This window comes from Terrapene carolina, unplaced genomic scaffold, assembly GCF_002925995.2.
Source record: "Terrapene carolina triunguis isolate 2854851 unplaced genomic scaffold, T_m_triunguis-2.0 Scaffold136, whole genome shotgun sequence".
In the NCBI taxonomy this organism is placed as follows: domain Eukaryota; kingdom Metazoa; phylum Chordata; order Testudines; family Emydidae; genus Terrapene; species Terrapene triunguis.
Genome location: NW_020664487.1, coordinates 408,940 through 428,078, shown reverse-complemented (window position 1 = coordinate 428,078; position 19,139 = coordinate 408,940). Strand labels below are relative to the sequence as shown.

At 40.2% G+C, this 19,139-nt stretch overlaps 1 protein-coding gene across 1 annotated transcript; it reads left to right on the top strand.

The window, feature by feature from the left end:
* The first annotated feature begins 4,872 nt into the window (after window positions 1-4,872).
* LOC112115405 (vesicle-associated membrane protein 8-like) lies at window positions 4,873-10,780 on the top strand. Its single transcript, XM_024212470.1, has 3 exons — window positions 4,873-4,942; window positions 8,670-8,828; window positions 10,477-10,780. The coding sequence occupies exons 1-3, from the start codon at window positions 4,940-4,942 to the stop codon at window positions 10,618-10,620; spliced, it is 306 nt and encodes a 101-aa protein (XP_024068238.1). The 5' UTR covers window positions 4,873-4,939; the 3' UTR covers window positions 10,621-10,780.
* The last annotated feature ends 8,359 nt before the right edge of the window (window positions 10,781-19,139 follow it).

Here is a 19,139-nt window from a genome sequence, read left to right as displayed (position 1 = left end):
ACATACACCCCTCACACACAGACACACACAAATCTCTCTCAGACGTACATACACACCTCACACACAGACACACACACAATCTCTCATACCCAGAGGGAGAACACCCCCACCCATCCCCCAGAAATCTCACCCCCACACAAATCTCTCTCACACACATAACAGACAAACCTCCCTCACACACATTTCTCTCACACACAGAGAAATCCCACACACAGAGAGAAAAATCTCTCACCCACATACCAATCTCTCTCACCCAGGGACACACACCAATCTCTCACAAACAAACTCAAATGAAATGTTCTCTTCTCAGACTACAGAGCGCTCAGGGATGTCCCAGTCCCAGGGAAGGCATTTCCCTCACCACTGACCACTCTTCATCTTTTTACCTGGTTCCCAGCCATGATCACTATTTACTGACTACAGGACCAATGGAACAGGCTTCGCCAGCACCTTGCAGGATCGTGCCATGTCTAGGACTTGGTGTTTGCTCTGCAACATGAAAATATTTGCCTGGCTTCCCTAGCTGCAGATAGTTCATGTCATCAGACTGGTATTATGTAAGGCCCATTGCACCAGATCCAGAAGTAGAAGGGAATGTCAGAAAACTTGAAATGAAAAAAATATTACTTGTATCAGAGTTTAATGTGTGACAGAGGGTACAAGCAATTGTTGCTTTATTCAAATAGCAATGTTGCATCAGGCAGTTAACTAAGCCATGGGTTGAGATTTACAAATGCTCAGAAAGCACAATTGAGGCCAGATTAGGGGGAAAAAAAAAAAAATCAGCACCCAGCAGCTCCCATTGGCACACTTTGAGTGTTGTGCTTTTTTTTTTTAAATCTGGCCCATAAGTGTTATTTAAATGGTTAACGAAAAACAGAGCTAACATTACAAATATAAGCCATTAATCAGGAGTAGGACAGTTTGAAATAAAAATATTGTTGCAGTGTTTCCTAGAAGTGCTGTTTTATGTGCGATCACCACGCAGCTATGGCTTTTCAGCTTATTATCTTTATGACCAAACCAGTTAGTTTATGGCACTGTAAAAAGAAGTGGATCTAAAAAAAAGAACTTTCTGCTGCAAACTTCAGTTAACTTGTATATTTCATTTACAAAGACAAAGTAAATAGGAATCACACTGCTAATTGTGTTGTCAGTTTCAGATACCCAATTCTCTCTTTTTTCCACTGTAGCCACCTATGCTAGAAATGCCAGATCATATGAAATCTTGATTTTAGAATATCAAGCTGACTCCTCCCACGTCCTAAAACATGATGCTTTAAAACCCAAACATTGTTATTGGAGTTTAGTTGTTTCATTCAGCAGTTCTGATAACAATATTCAGCAAGTGTACACACACACACACCAAGTTTAGAGAGGTTTCTGCTATGTATAAGCTTGATGCCTTTGTGATTATATAGATATGGAGCTATAGTTATATCCATCCAGTTTATAATATACATTTTGGGGTAGTTTTGTGATATGTACAACCTCCTTATAGTAGTCACAAAGGCATCAAGCTTATACACTGCAGAAACCTCTCCAAAACAGAGTTTAAGGAGTGCTACATTTTTTTGTTTTTTATTGAAACAGATCTTTGTTTCGAAGCAATAAACATGCTTAATTAAACTTCATTCAGCTACAATACATTTTAAGTATAAACCCTCATTCAGAAATGTGCTGTTTCAACCTGCTGCTAAATATTGCTGATATTTATAAACATTATATTCATTTCTCCTAAACAAAAGACTAATTCTCAGTAGTTTAATTTTAGGATGCTGCTTCATCAGTGGTAAATTTAGTTCTTCACAAAGGCTTGAAAAAAACCACAGCTCACATTGGAAGGTAAAGCCTTAGTTGCAACTTGGGTTTTTTAAAACAGGTCAAATTCTTTGCTGTAGAACTGACTGCTGCAGAGTGAGGATTTTAGATAATAGAGGTTCAAGTGTAATCTTCCAACGTAAGTTTAAAAAAAAAAAAAAAAAAGATACTGGTCTTATCTCATGCAACTCATTTTATAATTACCCTAATGGAGTCATTACAAAGCCACATACACTTCATGTGATTAGCAGTCTCTGCTCAAGAGGGAGCTAGATGTGAAATGAGAGGTTTTGTAATCTGCAGGGAGATACACTGAGGCCTGGTCTACACTAACCCCCCAAGTCGAACTAAGGTACACAACTTCAGCTACGTGAATAACGTAGCTGAAGTCGACATACCTTAGTTCGAACTTACTGCGGTTCAGATGCGGTCCACACGCGGCAGGCAGGCTCCCCGTCGACTCCGCGGTACTCCTCTCGCCGAGCTGGAGTACCGCAGTCGACAGCGAGCACTTCCTGGTTCGACTTATCGCGTCCAGACCAGACGCGATAAGTCGAACCCAGAACTTCGATCCCCAGCCGCCGAACTAGCGGCTGGGTGTAGACCAGCCCTAAGTGAGCTTCTTCGGCACCTACCTGTACTATGCTGCCTCTAGCTGTATCTATTAGCTCTTCACTTTCCTCTGCACTAAATTTACACAAATCCACTTAAAATTTGGTTTTCTTTGATATGTAATTATTAAAACTCCATCTCAAGTGGGATATAAAGGAGTTTCTACTGTATGTAAAATACTAAGTCATCCAGAAGCACTTTTCTAATATTGTAGAGTTTATTCAAGTCTTAATGGTTTTGCTTTGGAACAGCATATTATTCACTGGTTTTATTGTTCAGTTCAGCGATGCTGACTGTAAATGTTTTATTACATTCCTTTTCTTTCACTGATTTTGATTCATTAGTATGACACACGTGAACCAAGTTAGAAGTTTAAATAATAATACCCATTCTATTAATATATCTTTTCCTCAGCTTTGTGTACCATGCCCTGCTAGTTAATGGAATTACATACTTATGTGCTACAAACAACACCTTAGACAGCACAGGACCATTTGCCTTTCTTAAAGAGGTAAGAAATTTTTTTTTTCAGAATATGTTGATGCAAGTTTAATCAAAGCCATTGACTTACTAATGTTTTGCAATGTTCCATTCTTGCCCTTTGGTCTACATTGATTATTACATGCACAGTAAGATCAATACATGTCAGCCTTCTTCAGCTTTATAAAATAGAAGTATTTAGGGTGAGCAGATGTCCCGATTTTATTGGGACAGTCCCGATTTTTGGGTCTTTTTCTTATATAGGCTCCTATTACCCCCCTACACCCCCATCCCGATTTTTCACATTTGCTATCTGGTCACCCTAGAAGTATTGCTTCATATAATGCATTTGTTTAACATCCCTGTTCTTGTGCTTCAAAGGCCTTGTGTTATAGAAATACTATTAGGTGTAGTACCAGCTTTAGGTTTAAAAGAGTCTCTTTTTCCTCTCATGATACCATCATCATAGGAAATGTGTGTCCATGCCTTCTAATAAAAAAAGGGTATGGGTAATGCTGGTGTGCTAGGTATAAAAGGAGACTTAGCCATATGGGACAGGAGAATTTTAATTACCACTATGGCAACACAAGAAATGTACCAGTGCATTTGTAACACTGAAAGGCACCCTAGCATGTATTCAATTGGTCCTATGTACTGTATGTTGTATTTTGCCTTATTGAAATGTCACTGTTTTCAGCTTGCCAGCACTCACTGGCAGGCCTAGAATGAAAAGCAAGTAATGTTCTCTTCAAAAAAGTAAAGCTAATTTGGTCTGTTCTCCTGCAATCAGGGCCGGCTCCAGGCACCAGCTTAACAAGCAGGTGCTTGGGGCGGCCAAGGGAGAGGGGAGGCACCTGCGGCAATTCGGGGGCGGCAGGTCCCTCACTCCCTCTAGGAGCGAAGGACCTGCCGCTGAACTGCCGCCACCAATCACAGCTTTTTTTTTTTTTTTTCCCAACTGCCGATTGCGGCTTTTTATTTATTTTTTTTTTGCTTGGGGCGGCAGAAATGCTGGAGCCGGCCCTGCCTACAATTACTGCTTTCCTATATGACCTTCAGCTCTTTTTTCTCTCTCCTGTCCACCCTGCCATGCTATCTTCGGGTATGAAGAATAAGGACAAATTTCAGTCTGCTTTCCCGCTCCTTCTCTCATACCTATTTTATTGTGTTCTGTTTAGGTTTCTACACCTTGTCTGTCACCAGGGCATTACATGGCTACTCTTTCCTTATCCTCAGCTTTGTGTTTTTAAGTGCAGTAAATGGGTTCACCTTAGCAATGCATCCACATAAGTGACAGTTGTATAGCCTGTAACGAGTGCCAATTGTATTGTAGATACAAAATATTAGATGTTTTCTACACACTGATGTCTTTAAGCTTCTGCAGAAATTTTGTGGCTACACACATCCATGCATTTGTGCAGCATAGTTAAAGAACATTAGGCAAGTTTGCATATAGGGGTCATGTTGGCTATTTACATTTTTAGGGCATCATAACAGATTTTAGCCTGAATTTAAGAAGTTAGTGTGACACATTTTAGTTTAGCTATGTCAAGATAATTCCTTCATTCATTTCTCCAGATTTGCAAAGCTTTCATTGGTAGCCCCTTGATATCGCAAGTGACCTTTGCTCATCCATTTGAATTCAACGCAGATTTTCAACAGGTGCTGGGGAAATACATGGTAGGTAATTCTCAAAATTATAAAATCAAGTTTACGTCTATGGCTGCTACACAACGTTAGAGAAAGGACCTTTTGTAGTCTACCTTGGCAGAGCACATGCAAGGGAAAAAAGAATTCACAAACATTTATTTAGGGATCTGATCTCTCAATAAAAGAACTATTGTCTTTCTTTGCCAGAACAGCAAGTTATTGTGGTTTTTATATATATATATAAATATTTCTTGTCTAGAAAATCTAGTTAATATTTAACTAGAACTTTAAACAGTCCTTTTCCACTGCGTCATCTGATCACACACACATATCTTACAAAGAGCAGAGGAAGAGAAAGAGAGGGAGAGATGTGTGCATGGTAAGTATTTAAAATGCAATCTTTGATCTTTTAGGTGTGTTTGAGTAAAACAGAATTACCCTATGATCAATGTAATAAATTTAAGTTACTGGGACAAGAAACTATTAAAAGGTTTTAAAATCAGCATTGCACTGCAATCAAGGGGGGCGGGGGGCGTTGATCAGTAACACCTTAGTGAAAGAATCACTAATCTCAACTGAGAATCTGTTATTACTTTCAAGGGAGATTAATTGTACCTAGCATGCTTAGAAATAGATTCCCTCCTACTGTATTGTTCAGGTAGCATTTTGGAAATTGCACTTCTCCCCCCTTCACCCCCCCCCAAGAAACTCCTATTAATTTGCTAGAGTTTTTCAAATATAGAGAGTTTATCAAGTACTGTACAGTTCCTAAATGTACTCGATGAAATTATATTTTTAGTACCTGAATGCATGAAGATACAGTGTGGAGTTTATACTGTTGTTACAAAGTCTCATATTTTATTCTGTGTCAAATTGATCAAATTTTCAACACTGTGGGCCAGATTGTCATCTCTGCAGGTAAAAACTAGCAGAGGACTTTAAATTCTGGAATTCCCACTCAGTTTCCTCATTAGCATTCCATTACTTGAGGGGCCCTTCAAACCTATGGATTCCCCATGTTCTTTACAGAGGTCCTTAAGGTATGTGTATTGCTTCTTGGCCTTGGCCCCTACATTCCATGGCAGCAAGGCTTCCTATCTGCCTCCATCCCGAAAAGCACTTTGAAATCCTCAGTTAGACTGCACTGTAAGTGTAATATATAAATGGGGATGGGGCACTACACACAGCAGTGATGAGATCAGCATTAGTTTACACAAAGTTGGGGGAAGAAATGTTATAGATGGTATCTTACCACCTCAGAACCTTCCTATAAGCCCATTGAGTGATTTCCACTCAGATAGAAGAGAAAGGGCTTTCCATCCCCTCTTCCATATGCAACATGCACTGGTCCTAGATCCCCTCCTTTCTAGGAAGAAGACAGGGCAATCTAGCCCATTATTTTCATCATTCAAAAACCCTGCTGATTAACAACAGGATTTACATTTTTTAATTCAAAACTAATACTGCATACACACATGCAGAATAGGCTTACATTCTGAGAATTTAGGCATGCAAATATAGGTTGGTATGAAGTAGGGAACACATTAGTTTTAATGCCTTCACAACTTATATTGCCAACTATCAGTATGTTTATTGCATTACTGGAAAAATCATTGGGAGCCCTCTAGCGGCCAAAGTTATAGTGTCACAATCCTGCAGTTATGCACATGCCTAACTTTAAAAGCATCAGTAGCCCTGTTGATTTAAATACAACTTCGCACATGCCCAAGGTCTCAATCCTGCAATTAATGCTGTGCCATCAAACTCCTGCTCCCCCACAGATTCTCTAGGAAATCGGTGGGGCTCCACTAGGGTTGCCAGTTTTGGTTGGACGTATTCCTGGAGGTTTCATTTTAATTAATCTTTAATTCCTGGAGACTCCAGGACAATCCTGGAGGGTTGGCAACCTTCGGCTCTGCACAAGTACAGTGATCTACCCGTAAAGAGTGTTTTGCAGGCTTTGGGCCTAAATTTCCATACTGCTTAGAATAGCTATCAAGCCAGAAACAAAAAACAAATAGTAGAAATCAAAAGCTTTCACACTGTTCTTAATGATCATTCAAATATCACCCCAAAAGAGAAAGCAACCATTTTATGCATGGAATATTTTGAATCCAGAGGATCTCTCTCTGAACTGTGAAGAAGCCCATTCTAAAATGTGTTGGATAAAAAAAGCTAAATCTTGTAGTACAGTCATATTAATGGCTTACTTCTTCCATGTGATTAAAATTAAATTAATATAGGACTCAAACTAAAATCCATTAAATATCAGTTAGAATATATGGCTTCTCAAATGTCTCCTATAACAAGAAGACAGGCTCCCTGCCTGAACATTGCTCTCTAGCAGACTGTTTGGAGCACTGTTCGCTACTACAAGCTTTTCTTACAGAAATGAACTGGTACACAAAATCCTCCTACCTTACTGCAGAGAGGAAAAAAATCCTATTCTTTCATCAAGGCCTGGAAAAACAACCAAGACCTGTGGTCAGGGTGTGGTAGATATTGGAATTCTGGGTAAGCCTTCCCTCAGGGGTTTGTTGACACTTCATTTTATAAAGGGAGGTATCTAAAGTAGAACTAAAAGTAATGCTTTGCCAAACATGTATTTGAGCCTCCTTATTCTCTGGAGAAGAGGGAAGGTATTAAAGGTTTAGGTTTGGAAAACATTTATGTCTTATTCCTTTGGGGCAAGTAGTAGATGTAAAGGGTAATATAGTCACATGGAGTGCAGAAATTGTCAGAAGATTCCATTTTTGCTTTACCTTTGATCAAAAGGAAATTATGTAGCTGCAATTGTTGTTCTCAGAAAGTAGCAAATAATTCCTTCTCCTCCCCTCAACTTCCCTATAGTGGTGGGGTCATGATGGTTCTTTGTTACTTTATATTTTTTAAAATAATGTCCAATGGTTGAGTCAGTTACTGGCAAGGATTAATGGCCAGTAAGTAGGGGTATGCCAGCTGCTGGTGAGGTGCTTTAACAGTTCAGCATTTGGAGCTGCTAAAATTCTGCAAATAGTCATGTATATAAAGCTTGGAGCCCTGGGTGGGGATCTTTTAGAACTACTATATTCCATTTACAACAGTTACAGGGAAATTACTTTCTTTGTGTAAAGACAATGTGTATTATCTAAAAAAGTGTTAATCATTTACTTACTCTCTAAATAAGGGTTATTATTCAATTAGCCTGGTGTGAATAGGAAACAAAAGTCAGCAGTACATCAATATCTGATTGAGGGCTATGTTATCCCATTTGCTGGGGGTGGAGGAATATCACGTAATAGCAATAGGAAGCCCCTAGTGGACTTCATAGAGTGGGGTGTTTTGTTAAATCATTGACCCCTGGGTTTCTGCAATCCAGAAGGATTCAGATATACTAGAAATTTTTTTAACTAGTAAGAAAACTTACAGTGTAGAGAAGACTGAAGAGTTCTCTGAAAGTATTACCAGCCCCTCCTCTTGAAGGTGACCTGCACAGGATATTTAAACACTGGTTGTCTCCTTTTTTCCTTTCTTCTGTCAATAAAAAGGGCATTAAGGCTTTTTTGTTATTAATTTAAAAAAAAAGGGGGGGGGGACATGGAATGTTGTTCTGCTTGTTTCTTACTCTTAAAAGCATCAGGAATGTCATCTCTAGTCTTGCTGGAAGATGTAGAGGAGGTATATTGTGAACTTAATACCTTGAATCAAAGGGGTTTGCCAGTTGAACATTTAAGATATCTTTCCCTGGTTGAGCTGCCACCCACCTCCCCACCAATAACTTAAAAAAGAAAGGTTGGGGGAGTTATGTATCATAAAAAAGCAAAAATGGGCATGAGCACAGTATCTTTTTTTCCATGGCAGGAAACCTGTAAGCAATTGGATAATTGTATAAGGGGACAGGTGAGGATGTAATTGACTAGATTTGGAAGCTCCACTCTAATTCAGTTTTTCAAAACTGTAGGGTAAATCTTCACAAGTACTGTTAATTGGAGTTATATGGCTAACAGCCTGCTCCGAGAGAGTAGTGCTCCAAAATTGGAGATTGTGTTTTGTGTTTCCAGCTGTTTTAATTACTGAAAGTTAGTGAAGTAGCATCTGTAACAAAAACCCTTATTTCTTCTGTGCAGATGGAGTACAATAGGAAGTCAGATGACATTATAATTTCTACCCTGCAAATTCAAGTTGATGATGTCAAAAATGTTATCACCCAAAATGTTGATAAGGTTTTGCAAAGAGCAGAAAAGCTGAGTGACCTTGCTGACAGAACAGATGATCTCCAAATAGCGGTAAATTTCATGACTTCTCATTCAACTTAGGTATTTGGCTGACTCCTTTATTTCTCTGCATTTGTTCTACAGCTTCCTAGCAGTCTTTGTATTAGAATAATTGTGTGGCATTTTCAAAAGTGCCTAAGCACTTGTGGAACTTCTGAAAATTCTACTCATTGTTCCTACACCCAGATTCTGATCTCAGAGGTATCCATGTATCATTCTAATATCCATACCTGTGGGAAGATTTGGCCATTAGCCACAAAGGAAACTTCGACTCAGCATACCAAGTAGCCGTTAGGCGATAAGGCTACCTATACAATGCATGGGGAGAGTTAGGCATGTCTGAATGGGATTCATACAAGCCAGCACAGCACTGGTCCCTGAGCAGGGAGCCAACTAAACTAAGAAACAGGAAATGCTGAGGAAAGAGGTGGGGCCTCTGAGCATATTAGTAGATTGGGCCCAGCAGGTGAATAGGTGGGGCAAGCCTAGTTTGAGGATCATGCTAGTGCTTAGGCAGGTTTGTGGATGCTTAGTTGGCAGCTGAGCAGGGGTCTTAAGTATCTAAATTTTGGACTTAAGTGCCTAAATCCCTCTAGCCCTTAGTAACTATAGGCCCAATCCTGCAACTGAATCAATGCAGGTGGACCCCGTGCCACACAGAACAGAGGGCCACCTGCAGGAACTGGGCTTGACCAAAAATTGATCTCTACTGCTAATGGAGGAACTATAGAGGGGAAAGAACATGTTACAAATATCAACAACACTGATACATCTTTATATGAGTAGAGTGGTTACACTAAAGTATTAGCATGCTATTGTGTGAAACAACTACTGCATCTTTCCAGTCAGGTTGAATATGTACAACTAAATAGTTGGGGTTTTAAAAACTATAATATGTAAATACTGTCTAAATAGGCCCACATAGGAAGAGGTAAAATTTAGAAGCCAAGAGCAAATTAGAGAACAACATAAGAGCTTAACTGAACTGCGTGCAGTAGGAGCACTAAAGTTCTGTAGAATTCTACCCCTAAAATCCTCTAGTAGATTATCAAGTGTTCCAGTGCTTGGCTGTTAACAGTTTATAAACACCACTATCACAGTGGCTAGTCATGGCCCAAGACTAGGAACCTGTTTCTATCAGCATCTACAACTGTCATTTCTAAATTAATCCTTTTTATTGATGCTGCACAAGATCAGAGTTATTGGGAGAGGAAACAGAACCCCCCCAAAGCTTTGCCTCAAACCTTCATTTTGATTGCATTACCCATTCTCTCCCTACCTGATCTCTGGCAATGATAAGTAGGAGAGAGGGGATTGTGAAAGAGTAAAGTGAATATTAACCATGCTGTCATGTTAAAAATAGTATATAGCAGATAAAATTCATATCTAAAAAGCATGAACTCAATTGAATTAACAGTTTATATCCATTCATACTGTTAGCAATGTAAATATACTGGTAGGCCTACTTCTTTTTCACCACCACCAAGTCTTCTTGGGATGAAACTCCACAGTTCATAAAATAGCATTTACTTTACATCATAAGTATAAATTATCTTCTACATTCTTGAAGACATTTAACATGCAGTTTAATCTTGTGTGATGATGCTCCGTAAATCCAGTTCCTGAAACATTAACTTCATATTCGTCATTTTGTTTTCAGGCTCATTCTTTCCAAAAAACCACCAAAAAGATTTCCAGGAAGATGTGGTGGAAAAATGCCAAAATGATGATAATTATTGGAGTCATTCTACTTATTATTTTAATATTTATCATTCTCCTAGCTACAGGTGTTATTCCAACATAAACTTTTAAATTTTTTTTTTGCTAAGCACACAATTTTTATAAATTGTATTTTAAAATTATTCTAGAGCACAAATATTTACAGTGTCATTTTGTATATTGTTCAAAAACTACTGAACCATTAACAACTGGTTGCTTGCATTCTTTAAAGTAATCTACTACAGTATTTTCATCCAAACGGAGTGTGTAGGGTGTCATTTTCTCCACTCTTGATGTAGTGAAACAGATGCAGAGAGGTTAAGTGATGTTTAAACCACAGGCTGTAGTAATGGATTGCTTAACTATTAGCTCACATGCACACATGAGTAATTGAGAATTTTGAATGTATGAGTGTCATAACTCTGCCGTAGCTATATTTTCCAGTGAGAGTCTTCATTGTACAGCTGGGGAAATAACGGTCAGAGAGCAAGTCAATGTCAGAAGCAGGATTGGAACTCACAGCTCCTTAATCCTAATCCATGATTTTGGCCTCTGTGCAAATCACCCTAACCTCGCCAGCTCTTGGATTTTTCGCTTCTCTCATTGAAATGTAGTTTATGAAACTGAAGGTGACTAATCTAAACTTTGGAGGAACTGAAGTCCTGCACAAATTGGAAAAATGTCACATGATCTTTTGATTGCATCTTGCCCTACTACAGCTCTATTTCATTTACCTGCCTGAATCTGTGCATTTCTAAGAGGGTCAAGAAGTGGTGGGGGTTGGCATAGGTGATTTGCTGGAGAAGGCAGTTATGGCCAAATGACCCCACCCTGCCTTCTGTACTTCCCACCTCCTGTCCACTGCAGTTGGGGATTTCAAAGCTGTCTGCAGGATGAGAGCACCAGCCATAGGATAGCTGCCTGGACCCCCCCACTTCTTGGATTGGGCCCCATTCTCACTGGTCGCTCTCCCATTGATGCAGGATGGTGATGGGTATTTGCTAACACTTCACCCCTCTGTGGCAGCTGCTGGGCTGGATTCTGCTCCTTGCTGATGCAACCAGGAAGACTCTAGTTTACCTACAGGTTCCTAAACTGTGGGTGACAGCACTTGCTGATGATTTGCAGAGCCGAGAGACCCAAGGGGAAAGCTCTCCTCCTCTTTTCCAGCTGCAGCCCTGAGATGAATGACAGCTAAAGATACATTTCCACAGAATCAACTGCAGTCATAGCCACAAGGATGTTGCGTGAGCATGAATACAACAGAAGTGTACACGAGACACTGTTAAGATGGTAGTCAATACTGTGAAAGGTTCCCTCTCAGATATGGGGGCAGAGATAATTCCTGATTTGGACAGGGGCCTCACAAGAGGCCCTCTGCCCCCATCCCCACAAACCTGATATTATGAATGGACAGTTATTGACAACGACCCTCGTTTAAAAAGAAAAAAGTGGGTCAAAGAAAAATTGAGCAACTACCATTTAAGGATCTGTCCTCAGATGTAGATTATATATAATTTAAACATACCTATATTAAGGATTTAAACAGCTTCCAGGCTTGACCACTTACCCCTAATGTAACATCCACTCACTGGAGTAGGAGCATAGCTAGGCTGTCCAGTAGTGTATTTTCTTTTTAGATCACCATCTGATCGTCATCTTGCATGAGGCCTCATTGCTTTACATAGATTTGCTTTAGTTTCCTATTCATGGAGGTAATTTGCATGCCTAGTGAGGGACTGGAGAGAAATATGACTGGCTCTTCGCTCAGCACTAAACGGAAGAGGGAAATGATACTTGTGACAAGCTTTCCTTTTCTCCCCCACCACTATTCAACACCTGCACATGATGGAACTATCTACAGCTACACTAATTTGGTCTACTACTAGCTCCCCCACTCATGCACTCATCCACAATGCACCATCTCTATATTACATGTGGTGGTGGTGTAGTTGTGTTGATCCCAGATATGAGACAAGATCGCTGAGTTAATATCTTTTATTGGACCAGCTTCTGTTGGTGAGAGACAAACTTTCGAGTTTACACAGAACTCTTCTTCAGATCTGGGAAACATAATCTGAGTGTCACAGCTAACTACAAGGTGGAACAGATTGTTTAGCATAAGTAGTTAATGGATTTCAACAGAATATTCAAGGTCAAGCGGCCACTTAACACTTGTCCAGTCACAGGGGGTAAAAAGGAGGGGGGGAAAAAACTGAGTGGGGGTTTAGTGGGTTACAGATTATTGTAATAAGCCATAAATCCAAGAAGCTGGTTGACCATACCAACTTTACCACCTTAAGAAAAAAATTTCTGGACAAATACACCACAAAAATCAGTGATATACTGGATGTTGATATTTTCATCCTCTCGACAGATGACCTAACTCCCTCAGATTTCCACCACAACTTCAACCACCACTACCCACCTCTCTAACTCTCTCTAGAACACTCCTATAGCATTAACTTCCTGGATAACATGATCAGCTTCATCCATGGAACCTTACAGACAACTATATACCAAAAACCCACAGATCATCCTTCTCTTCAGAGATCCAGTAACCACCCTAAACAAACCCAGAAATCTGTTATCTATAGCTAGATACCACAGAATATGCTCTGAGGAGAATGTCTGGGATATACACCTTAAAATAATCAAAACCGCCTTCACCAAATGAGGACACTCTCCCAGAGAAGTAGATTGCAGCCTGGAACAGGCCACCCAACTACCCCAAGAGAACCTGCTTCAATACAGAAATAAAACCCCCTCTGATCACACCCCCCTAGTTGTCACCTACAATCTCACACTGGAACCCATACAGGGTATCATTAAACAATTACAACTTATACTTAATGGGGGAACACATCCTGAAATAAATCTTTCATGAACCCCCTCTTCTAGCCTTCCAACAACCCTGCAACCTCTCCACGCTCATTCTCAGAAGCTCCCCACTGACCAGAACATACCAACTCAAAGCAGCACCAGACTCTGCCAAAACAGATGAAAAACCTGTAGCCATATCTCCACTGCTATGATGATCAACACCCCCCCCCCAATCACACCTTTCAAGATCCATGGGTCCTACACATGCCTATCACAATGTGGTGTGTGTCATCCAGTGCACTAAATGCCCCCCAAACAACTATGTGCGTGAAATGAGAATCACTGCACTCTCAAATGAACTCAGAAAAATTATAAGACAAAAACATTGCATCACTCACTGACCTCTCAGTCCTCATCCTCAAAGGAAACCTGCACAACACTTTCAAAAGACAAGCCTGGGAGCTTAAATTAATCTTTGCTAGACTCTAAAAATCATGGCCTGAGTAGAGAAATTGGATTTATGGCTTATTACAACACACTAAGCACTCCCCCCTCCCCCCCCCCAACACCTTCACATGACTGGAGAGGTATTAAACTGGCCACTTCACCTTAAATGGTTCCTTGAAATGTGGTAACTACTTATGCTAAACCAGCGGTTCTCAGACTTGTACTGGTGACCCCTTTCACATAGCAAGCCTCTGAGTGCGACCCCCCTTATACATTAAACACATTTGTTTATATATTTAACACCATTATAAATGCTGGAGGCAAAGCAGGGTTTGGGGTGGAGGCTGACAGCTTACGACCCCCTATGTAATAGCCTTGCGACCCCCTGAGGGGTCCCAACCCCAGTTTGAGAACCCCTGTGCTAAACAATCTGTTCCACCTTGTATTTAGCTGTAACAGTTTCCCAGCTCTGTGTAAGCTCGAAAGTGTGCCTCTCTCACCAATAGAAGTTGGTCCAATATTACCTCACCCATCTTGTCCCTTTCTATATTGATTTCTTTTTTAAAATGTGATACACTGAACTCTATATGATCTGTAAGGGAACAGCCTGTCTTGCTGCAGCTAGCACACCACTGCTACTGCCGGACACTCCCTAATCCCCTCCACTCAATTGTATTTAAGGAGGAGCTACATAAATAGAACGATGCTGTTTTCTGGCACTTACAGCCACAGCAGTGCTCACAGTGCAGGGAATGTTGTTTGACTGAACAACTTAGCACATACAAGACAATACCCAATACAGCCCTCACTACAGCCTTTACTCTAATGTGGCTACACTTGCAGATGTAGAGCACTTTTGAGTTAAATCAGCCTTCGGAGAGCGCAGTAGGGAAAGCGGTGCAGTCTGTCCACACTGACAGCTGCCAGTGCACTGACGGGGCCACATTTGCAGCACTTGCAGCAGCATCGGGAGTGTGCATTATGGGCAGCTATCCCAGCATGCAAGTGACTGCAACGTGCTCTTAGCGTGATAGGGAGTGTGTTGTGTGTATGTGGGGGGAGAGAGAGTGGGTTTTTGGGGGGCTGAGAGCATGTCAGCATGCTGTCTTGTAAGTTCAGACTCACACACAGCATTCCACAGTAATGGTTGCTTTGTCTCAGAGCAGATAAGCAGCCGGCTGTCAGAAACTGAGCTTTCAAAGGGCATATCGGCGTTCCTACAGTGATTCAAAAACAATGACAAGAGTGGCCACTTGACGCAAGGGGATTATGGGACGTTTCTGGAAGCTGATCAGAGCGTAGTAATGCAACACTTCGTTCACACTGACACCCGGGCGTTGTAGCCAAGGCGCAGCAAACGTTATTCCACTCACCGAGGTGGAGTACCAGGAGCGCTCTGGCTGAGGAGTCAGAGCGCTCTACGTGCCTTGCCCGTGTGGACGGGTCAGGAGTTAGGGCGCCCGGGGCTGCTTTAATGCGCTGTAACTCACAAGTGTAGCCAAGCCCTTTGTGGGGTTTTGTTACCTCATATCAACCAACAACTCTATTTACAAGAAGATTGCAACGTGCCAGATCTGATAGTAAATACTGGGTTGGCCTTTTTCAAGTGCTTATTGTTGCCAATATACCTGTTCTGTTTATGACTAGGTCAGGCCTCACCTACTTCTCCTGAACTAAATGCTAGTAATATGTATATCTGACATACAAAACAGCAAGAGGACAATGTAGCCTTTCCCTTTAAGAGTTATCCTTTATCCTAGCTCTTCTCTTAAATGGAAACAAACAGCTGTATTATATTTCTAATAAATGTTTTAACAGATTTGGGGAAAAATAGAGAGTCCCTATTACCAATATCTAAAGTGTCACATCAAAAATTCTTCATCATTCATTGTTAAATAGAAAATTGACAAACAAAAAACTATACAACCTCCAGCTACGCTATTGCAAGGAGTTTCTGGGCAATTGAACTGTGCAGGCTTGTCTTGTTCATGAAAGAAAGGTCCCGCTGACTTGTCAAATTTTGGTTGGAAACTTTATTTGAAAATGCCAGGCTCTTTCAAAACTCCTGGAAATAACAGAAGCATCTTGTAAACAGACTGTGCTTACAGCTACATTGGGGAAAAAATAGGCTCAAGATTTGTATCCAGCTCAAGATTCCTAGGAGGAAAACCTTTATTTTTGGAAGAACTATGTACACAAAACCACATTTAATGTACAGTCAGAAAAATTACCAACATGTCTCAAACTTAGAAGAGAAAGTATAAGAATAATTAATTGAACCACTCAAACACTTCAAATTGAAACTAATCCTCTATATCTGAAATGCATTTTAAAATAATTACAAGTAACATTTAAAAACCAACTACTGCTGTTGGCAGCCATGTCACTAAAAGCAAATGGCATGATACCAATAGTGATCTCTTTAGTAAGAAGACTACCAGGAGTAGGAAAAGTAATTGCCAACTGTAATTATACTTTGTCACAACAATTTTGAGAAAGTGATTCTTTAAATTGCTAGAGCCAAAACAGGTAGTCTTAAAATGAATACACAGGGAGAAGAAATGCTTAAACTTAAGAGGTACTTTTCCAAGTTCAAAAGCTCAGCTACACAAAGATTTATGTTCTTACAAAGCCAGAAAGCAAGGCTATGTAACAATCCAAATCCAGGATAGTTAAGAAGTGGTTTCCAGAGACACGACAGGAAAGGCAACATCAAGCTTCTGCCAGTAGAAATTGTCTGCTTTAAACAAGTTAAATCACTGAGTACTTCCTGAATTACTGGTATTCTTTTAGGACCAGCAAACTACACAAGATAACAAGAGTAGAACTCCCAAGGGACCCAGTCTTCCTCTGTTTATATTTCTGTGACAGTCCTGGCTTCTTGGTGCTTCCCTTTGAGGAACAGAAGGAACTATCCAACACAATCCTTGGCTCCTATGAGATTCTTATCAAGACACTTGTTGCCTCAGTGGAATTGCTTAACCTCATTCTTATAGCAAGGTTCTTCCTCCCACGCCACAGGCTGAAACTCCCAAGACAGTGAGATTAAAAATGGCAGGAGCAGCAAGTGTATCATAACAATGCTGACGCCATTTGAACCTACCCTCAATGAGTTGTCACCATACGCAGGGGAAGTGCTTATGGTGAGGAAGAAAAGCTGGGTGAATGACCAATATAACCTTGTGCAATTTGATAGGCGAGTGAATACAAGGCACTAGGTAAAGGACAAAAGTTACATTTGAGTATTGGAATGTATTTGGGAAATAGATGAAAACCAAAAATGTAATGAGAGGTGGGAGAAGGGCTACTAAATATGAGACGAAAGTAAACCGAACTGAGTGGACAAGGGTCACACAACAGGCTAGTTCTGACGTAAGTTTTAAGTTAATAGGAAATATAAACACATATTGTGTAGCATCCTCTCTCCCATTTCTTTGTATGTTGTCCTGTTAAACAGACTTCTTCAGCCCAAAAACTCATCTTGTCTGTAGCAAGCTAAGCACGTTTGGGTCCTGTATCCGTAATACAGGAGATGACAAAGAACCAGAAAAGGTTTCTGAACTTTGAAGCCATCAGCTATTTCCAAGCCAAAGAAGGAAGCTGCCACTTCAGCAGTGGAGATTCAGCCTGCTCAGAATTCTTACGAGTACTGGCTCTGACCAACTCTAGGCAGACTTCACAGGCAGAGATTAATTTTTCTCTGATACATTGTAAGGGGAAAAGCAGGTACGCATCGTTTTAGGATTATATATTGTTAAAAAGAAGTATTCCTGTCTCCCTCTCCCTGCAACAACTATTAAAGCAAGTTAAATAGGTAACGTTAAAGGTTACAGCCATTAGCCGGAATTGCATCTAATCTACTTAAAGGAGTTTTGAACGGGCGCTGTGGCATATATATAGTTTTCTATCCAATGCTTTAAAGCAACATATGTGGTGACAAGCCCTTTCACCAGTTATCAGATTGGCTTTACTCTATACCTTTTGCACACGTCGTCCTGTGCATATAACTTTGACATGGACACCAGGAGAGGTTATTGTGCCACACCATGCCAAGATACCATGGTTAAATATCAATGATTGCAACTTTAACCTCGCCCAATTTTAATTTCATTCTTGAAACCACCTAATTTTCAGTTGAAAAATTCTACGCTTGGTTTCAGCTAAAAGGAACTTCGTGAGGAATTCAAAATTGGCTCAGCAACTAGAGTGAGGCATGCCTTACATAGGGCGAAGTAGTATCATTATAACCCAAATGCATGAACTTAAATGCCAAACTCTACATGTGACCTGAGCTCTGTCAGGTTAGTTGACTGAAGTTTGATTTTTTTTTTTAAGTTAGGTAAGCAGTTAAATTTGGATTTACACATGCATCTTATGCAGTTTCTTTTAACTTCAAGTTTCATTGAGCATGAAACACTACTGAGTTCCTTTGAGAAGAGCAGACTCATAAGTCAAGGTTCATGCAGATGGAGAGCAATACAGTTAATGCACAAGAATGATTTTAAAGAAGTGTATTATGGTGTATTGCACACACACAAACTAACTCGCTATCTTGCTACACAGAAGTCCCAATCACCTTATTAACAACTACATGAGTGCAAAATTATGGTTGCCAATTTAAAGACAAAATTGGCAAGTTCAAGTTCATAGTCACAACTTGTCCATATTACTATCTTTATATATAAAGTGTGCAACATGCATGAGTTACAGTTGCTATAAGAAATTTAAACTTGTGCTTCCTGTTTAAAAATGTTTGTATTTACATACGATTCAGTGCATCAGCAGTTAGTACTGCAGAATGACCACACTACTTCCTTTAACCGAATGCTGCTGCGCCTGCTCGGTTTGCTCAACAGAACACAAATATAGGGATAAGAGAAGACTACCCTAAGTTACTCCCACCTAACCTAATTTCAGCGGCTTGACATATCCATTATTTACAACAGTTTAACAGTAGCTCAAGAATTTAACTACAGCAGCTGCTGAAGATAAACTCTTATATTTTGAATTATACAGTGCAACAGCATTGGCCCTGGTTACAGAAAACTGCTTGAGACTTGTACCAAATGGTATCTTTGCTGACAAGCCACCTGCAGTATACTGACACCACCTGTGTGTCTACAGTCGACCGCTGACTACAGTTTTGGCTATGGAACTTACTCTCCGCATGAAACCCATCTCATTTGGTTCTTGCCCACTGTTCCAAAGGTATTTTTAGAATGACCAATATTGGCCTTGTATTAGCACCCACTTGTAGCTACAACATCATAGTTTGATAAATAGGAGTTCACCAATGTTTCTCAACTTTGGATTTCAGATTTTAGAACTATAGAT